Source organism: Sinocyclocheilus grahami, unplaced genomic scaffold (assembly GCF_001515645.1).
Source record: "Sinocyclocheilus grahami isolate Dianchi unplaced genomic scaffold, SAMN03320097.WGS_v1.1 scaffold3094.1, whole genome shotgun sequence".
NCBI classification, from domain to species: domain Eukaryota; kingdom Metazoa; phylum Chordata; class Actinopteri; order Cypriniformes; family Cyprinidae; genus Sinocyclocheilus; species Sinocyclocheilus grahami.
Window position 1 is genome coordinate 14,090 of NW_015508261.1, and position 7,388 is coordinate 21,477.

The following is a 7,388-nucleotide window of genomic DNA, read 5'->3' on the forward strand; positions in this document are numbered from 1 at the left end:
TACCAGTCAATGAGTGGCCAATTAAATCTGCAAAAGATGTGACTGCAACTGCTCGAGAGAGCATTGGTAAAATGCAAAAGAAATCATTTAGTGCTGCACTTACAAGAGCTCAAGTGAAAAAAGAACTGTCAGATAAAGGACATCGAAGACCGCTAGCTGGTTTAGTTATCCAAAACCTGGTGGATGGAAAAACGATTTAGCAATCTGACTTATTGGATCAAAACAGCTGCATGGATTTGGAGAGCAGCTAAAAAGTTTGCAGCACAAAGGAAGATGTTGGAAACCCTAAAGTGGAAGGCAGTTCCATCAAGAGGAGTTATCACTGTGACTGAACGGCAAGATGCCTTAAGAGATCTTTTCTTGGCTGCACAAAGTGGCGTGACCTTTCCAACCACTACTATAGATCGACTGGTCGTCTATAAAGAGCAAGAGTCTGGGCTGCTGGTTTGTGGTGGAAGAGTCCAGAGCTTCAAAGAAGACAAAGTTGGTGTTCCTCTTCTACCTTACAGCGCATGGATTTCAATATTGCTGGCTCGTGAGGGTCATGAAGGAGTGGCTGCGACCCATTAATGAAGATGAGGGGAACTGCGTGGGTCATCAAAGGAAGAAGAATTGCTAAAGTTGTTGATAACTGCATAATTTGTAAGAGCCAGAAGATGTCAACAAGTAATGGGCAATTTGCCTCGAGAGGATTAGACCTGCAGCCCCGTTTGAGTTTACAGCTGTTGACCTGTTTGGACCCTATCAAGTCAAGGACGATGTGAAGAAGCGGGTCACAATGAAGGTGTGGGGAGTCGTATTCTGCTGCATGGCCAGTAGGGCTCTCCACACAGAGCTGGCCAACACCATGTCAACTGAGTTTCTTGATGGCGTACCAGAGGTTCACTGCAATTCGAGGGCATCCTAAGAAGATCTGGTCTGACCCAGGCACCAACTTCATCGTTGCAAAATCTGTCCCAGAAGAACTATACAAGTTCCTGAATGATCTAGATAGGTCAGATGTGGTTTGAGCTTCGGCTCAAAATGGAACCGACTGGCAGTGGAAAATCCAACCAGCTGATTTGCCTCATCGAAATGGTGCTGCGGAATCTGCTGTTCGCATCGTGAAGAAGGCATTTCACAGTCTGGGGAAAGAATCAGGCCTCGGCTATAGTGAGCTCCAGACAACCCTTCAGATCGCTGTCAACGAAGGTCCGATAGATGCCAGGGTGCAGAGCCATGAAGACACATGCAGTATGCATTACATCACGCCCAATATGCTTTTACTGGGATGAGCATCTTCAAGTGCCGATTTTAAAACATTTGACTTCATAAGCTACCCCTACAAGAGACTCTGGGAAATGCAGTGCCAGGTCAACCGGTTCTGGAGGTCTTGGAGCCGGTCCCAACTTGTTTGTGAGACGCAAATGGCATACCTTACAAAGGAACGTTGCTGTTGGAGATATCGTTTGGGTGTGTGATCAGAATGCTTTGAGGGGCCAGTTTAAGCTTGGAAGAGTTGTAAATGTTAACCCAGACTCCAAAGGTGTCGTGCGGGATGTGAATGTCAAGATGGTTCCAAGCTACTGCGTCTCTGTGATGAAACCTGAGGTGAGACCTGTGAAATCTGCAGCATTCAATCATCCAACCTCTAAGGTCCAGAAGGACTTTCAGCCTATAATTCTGCACAGGGATGTTCGGCGCTTGGTTGTCCTGCTGCCAGTTGAAGAGCAGACAGGAGGCCCAGAAAAAAGGCTCTGCCCAGGAAAGGGGTACTGACCATAGGTTTGCCGTGAAGTTTTTGCAATCTTTCCAGCTGTTCCAGTGGGAAGATTGAGTGGGAGGTGTTGTGGCAAACTGTTGGTTGCTCTTGCTCCGCCCTTTCTAACTAGAGTGCACTAGCCAGAGTGCACTAGAATTCACTAGTGAGAGAACACCAGGTGAAGGTAGTTAATTTAATCTATTAATTAGCAGGGTAGAACAGACTTTATGTAGAGTAGCAGTGGTTTGAACAAGGAAAAAGATTCCTTTTTGTGCAGAGTTAAGCTACTTCAACAGACTGAAGAAGCAGCTGGTGAGCTTTAATATTTTGTACTTGGGTTTTGTTCAATCATGTTGTATTTGAATATCATTAGTTTGGCTTGTGAATTAGGTCTGGTTTTCTATATAGAGTATTTAAATTAAAAGTTGCAAAAAGGATGTTTAAAATCATTCACTTAAGTAGTGTATTTGGTATGTAAAAGTATCTAAACGGTTAAATATCTGTTGTCTACTTGTATGATATTCTTTGTTAATTTAAAGAACATTTTTGTATACATGTTTTGCTTGGTACTTTTGATTATTTATTAGTGCCCTTACAGTGGTGTTCGTATTTGTCTAAAGGTTTTTCACCTGCTTGGCTAATGACTGGCTGATTGATTACTGCATCAAAAAATCTGAAAAATAAAAGAAAGCAAGTATGGTCAATGAGTGGAATCCGGTGGAATTATTGTAGTGGGCCATCTTATCAAGTGGGAGAGTTATGCACATTGAAACTTTGTAAATGATGAAGCCACTTGACAACCATTATGAAGACACTGACATGAACATCTAATGAGGTATTATTCTAAGTGATCCTTTGATTACTGTAATTTTCATGTTTCAGTTATAAATCTCTTTGATTATTTATTGCAAATTTGGCGTGAGCTCTTCCAGGGGAAAATAAGAAAATTGTGTCTTAACTGCTACTTAAATTTTCATCTGATAAAATGGTCAGTCTCATGCATAATAACCTGAAATATGTATGTATGCAACCCGTTGTCTTTCATATTCAGTCAAACTTCAGTAATTTACCAGCTAATTTGCTCTTGGATTGAAAATGAGATGCTGAGCAAACGCATGCTGTGAAATTGCACTTTGATCTTTAATGATGGCCAAATTCATTTCTAAAACAATTCTTATTGTCACATTTAAATTAGATGCAATACAGAAATCACACTGCAAGAAAGGCGTTGAATCAAACTCTGTACTGGTGGATAGCAATATGACCAATTGGGTGACTGACGGAGTAGCCTCTCAGTCTCAGACAGTAAGCCCACAGCACATTTTCTGACCATCTGATGTATAGTGCACTCAAAAATGGGTTGAAATCATCAGATCTGATTGGCTGGCATTGTGCAAATTCTAGGAGTAAAGGCACAGGTTTTCTCCTCAATCATTTTGAAAAAGTACTGCTAACAAGACTTTTTAAGAGGAACTAAATATGAATATAATAAATATGATGCAGACAAATACACAGGCCCAACTATTTCTAGCATACTTAGTGAGCTGGGTTTAATCATAGGTGTCATCAGCTTACCCTGCAAAGGGTGGACCTGGCTGGTCTGGACCATAATGCTGAGTTGCAGAATAAGCTGAGGTGCACTCTTCAGGAAGGTCTCAAGCAACCTCAGCATGCTGATGTCAGTGTTCTCGAACATCGTACGCCAGTAGAAGTGTTTGTGCTCATGGTCCCCGCGCCAGCGGCTTTGCACGCCCAGATATAAGACATGAACATACCTGGGGTAAAAATCACAGTTTAAGACCACTACTGGTCAAAAGTTTGGAAAACGTTTTTGAAAGAACTTACCAAGGCTGCATTTATTTGATGAACAATACAATAAAAACTGTAATATTGTGAAATCTTATTACAATTTAAAATCACAGTTTACTATTTGAATGATAAAAACTTTAAATTATTCCTGTAATGGCAAAGCTGAATTTTCAGCATCATTACTCCAGTCTTCAGTATCACATGATCCTTCAATAATCATTCTAATATGCTGATTTGCTGCTCAAGAAACATTTCTTATCATCCATGTTGAAATTGATGTTTTGTTGCTTAATATTTTTGTGGAAACCATGATACACTACCATCACTACACTACAGTGCACTGCTAGTTTTGTATAAGATTTAAGAAAATAGAAAGAAAGAAATCAATACAAAGACATTAAATGGATCAAAATACCTTTGTTACAAAAAGATTTCTATTTTTCAAATGCTGTTTTTTGTAAGTGATTTCTGAAGGGTCATGTGACACTGAAGACTGGAGTATTGGCTGCTGAAAATTCAGTTTTGCCATCACAGGAACAAATAAAATTTGAAAGTATATAGAAACAAATAGAAAGCAGTTATTTTACATTTTAATAATATTTCACAATATCACGGTATTTGTGGTCAAATAAATGCAGCCTTGGTGAGCATTAGAGTCTTCTTTATAAATCATAAAAAAAAATAATAATTATTCCATAGTTACATAGTTAACATCGATGCCAGTCTGCAGGCTTGGAAAAGACCCAGAGTCTGCTAATAATGTTGCTGTGACCAGCTGAAAAAGGCAGTACACTTGTCTGGGCAGACTGCCAGTGCACTATCGAGTGCTCCAGCATGTCATGTTCTGTCTTCAGCACCACGGTCTCCATGCTGTTGCAGATGTCTTGTGAGACACACCAAGGTCGCACTTGAGATTACATGGATGTCAGAGAGCATGTTTTTCACTGGGGAGGGATCACTGCCTTTTACTTTCGTTACTTCAAATTTCCTGATTTACGACCCCGAAAGACTGTTTTCCTGCATCAGTAAAATCAATTTATGGAATAAACTGTATCTATCTTTACATTGTTTTACAAACATTCAGTAATGGATTTATTTAATGTATTCAATAAACACATAATTGTGCAGTTAGAATATTTAGAATATGCACAACATGTGACAGACTTTTGCTGACCAAGGATTGAGGGTTCTTTTATTTCCAGACTATTGTCTTGTTCAGTCAAAAAAATATGTTGAGTACATAAGGCAGTTCAGACATATAGGAATAAATGTGATGAATTAATTAGAGCTTGATATTTCACCTCTTATGCATAATAGACCGAATTTAGGAATGTAAAGACATTTAAAAACATTTTAAAATGGTATTTCTTGAACTTTCGATAAACACAGAAAAAAACACCTTATACATAAACATTCAGATTTCTGTCTTTTAAATGTATTTAATTCATCCCATCAGTGCCCAACCCTTCATATCAGACATACCTTCAAACAAGCACAAACCTAAATCACACTAAAACACACATTGCCTACAGCTTCCCCCCCCCATTTATCAAACACACAGTAACCACAGCTCAAGTTTTATTAGGTTCCTCTTCTTGTCACAGTTAATCCCAGTGAGCCCATTCCCAGGAATGTGTCTCAAATAGGAATTAAGCTGTTTGGCCAGCAGGAACAGACATCCTCTATCTCTCCTCTAGAATGAGTCCTCTCCTCGGTAGAGTTTTACTTTGGTATCCACAGGGGAGAATTAATCACGCAGTGTTTGCAAATCATCTCATTGTCACAGATGAGACTTTTTTTAAAACTGGTGTTTTTCTTCTCACTCTTGCTCACTTACACTTTAGGTCTGAGTCTTATGTATTAAAGAACATGGATATTAAACACACTTTTGGTATGTTTAATAGGGCACCACATCTGAAAAAAAACCCTTCCATTGACGAAGTGACCCATTCAATATAATGACCAAGTTCAATCTTCCTGCCGAAAAGGATGTTAGTAATGGAGTAAATTAACAGTAAAGTATTAAAGGAATAGTTCACCCAAAACTGAAAATTTGCTGAGAATTTACTTGCTCTCAGGTCATCCAGGATGTATGAATTTGTTTCTTCATCAGAACAGATTTGGAGAAATTTAGCATTACATCACTTGCTCCCCAATGGATCCTCTGCAGTGAATGGATGCCATCAGAATGAGAGTGCAAACAGCTGATAAAAACATATAATCCACAAGTAATCAACACAGTTCTAGTTCATTGATTAACGTGCTTGTAAGAAACAAATCCATCAAAGCATTTTTTTTTTTTTTTAACCATTCATTCTGTGAATGTCAATATCAAATTGCATAAATAATAGGCTGAGCTTGCAGTCATGGCAAGAAAACATATCTATCTATGGAATTATCCTTGAGCTGTGTGCAATGTCATACAGTGCGGTAAGTGTAATCCAATTCATATAATGACTTTTATGTGCCGAATCTTTTGAGTAAGTCAAAAACATAGAGCACAACCAGTGTAATCTGATTCACAAACAAATGACTCTTATGAATCAATATTTTTAGTGAATCAAAAACCAACAGCGAAACCAGTGTAGTTCACAAACAAATGATTTATCGTTCTAAATGAACCATTCAGAAAGACTCACAATCTACAGCTCTTCACTTAATGAACCTGCTGAATCAGGCAGAGCATCAAGATTATCATTGGTTTCAGTGATGGAATATATATATTTTTTAATATTCCAAAGACTATGCTGATACAAAGCAAATCTTTTTAGAGTTCATAAATGTTATGTTTTATGATAATAAATGTTAAGCAAGACGTTTATTAAAATAATTAAACGAGACTAAATGAATATGTAAATGAATGAAAACTGTTGCCTCCTATTTTTACCTTCTACAAACACTTTTTGCAGTGCATGTAGTCATTTTGATCAACTCAGCCTGTGTAAAGGTGTCTTTTCTTCTTCGAGGGTGGTGAATGATCCTGATTGATCCTGCTCATGTGATGCTGCAGGGAACATGGAATTGAAAACCATCTTTGAACGTGTGCAGTGAACCAGGTCAGAGTACTCAGAGGGGACTCTCGAATAGGGCACACTCAAAATGCTTAGTAAAGTCTTTGGTTAAACGAAAATGTGAGAAAGAGTTTTTTTTTTATTGCACATCAATTAGTTGTATCATTTTATTTCTGATGTAATTACAAGTCATGAGGGTAAATTGCTTTACAATGACTAATTTTCATATCAAACAGCCCAGTTTTCACATATTCTCCCTCTCAACCATTCTCTCAAGCATGCATCTCAACCCTAAAAATAACCATTTATTTTCACATCTACTCTCCACCTATCATTCCTCACCTGTTCTTCTTTGCAGCAGCTCAGTGCTCTCTCAATCTCTGGCTGACTGCTGCAGGTAAGGACATGTAAACACTACAGCTATAATCCTGTTAATGCAGAAATGTGACAAATACAGTGCCGGTGCAGCTTTAATGGCATTACTGCTAATTCCAATCAAACAAAGACAGAGAGCCTGGGAAGCTCTGCTCGGAAGCTTTTAAGCAAAGACTTAGTCAGAGAGTAGGCTACTAGTGAGAGGTGAAGAACAGAAATCCATTGCAGGTCAACCAGAGGTAACATGAAAATGGCTAAATGTGCTTTCTAAAAGGTGTTATTCTTAGCTATACTTATAGAAAGAGACAAGTGAGCAGAGGATATATCATTAGACATCGGCCTGCAGTGCCAATGATGTTTTCGTTAGTGGCACTGGACATATTTTCTGTTAATTATATATTCATGGGAACGTAGCTCCGAAGGGCTTAGGCTAAAAGTCTCAAGGCTAATTT

The 7,388-nt window shown here is 38.6% G+C and overlaps 1 protein-coding gene across 1 annotated transcript in view; it reads right to left on the reverse strand.

The window, feature by feature from the left end:
* The window catches only part of LOC107575995 (XK-related protein 7-like), a 21,388-nt gene that overhangs the window by 10,069 nt on the left and 3,931 nt on the right, over positions 1–7,388 (reverse strand). The window contains exon 2 of the mRNA XM_016262285.1: positions 3,317–3,516. Within this exon, the coding sequence (XP_016117771.1) occupies positions 3,317–3,516 (200 nt within the window). The remainder of the gene's footprint in view (positions 1–3,316; positions 3,517–7,388) is intronic.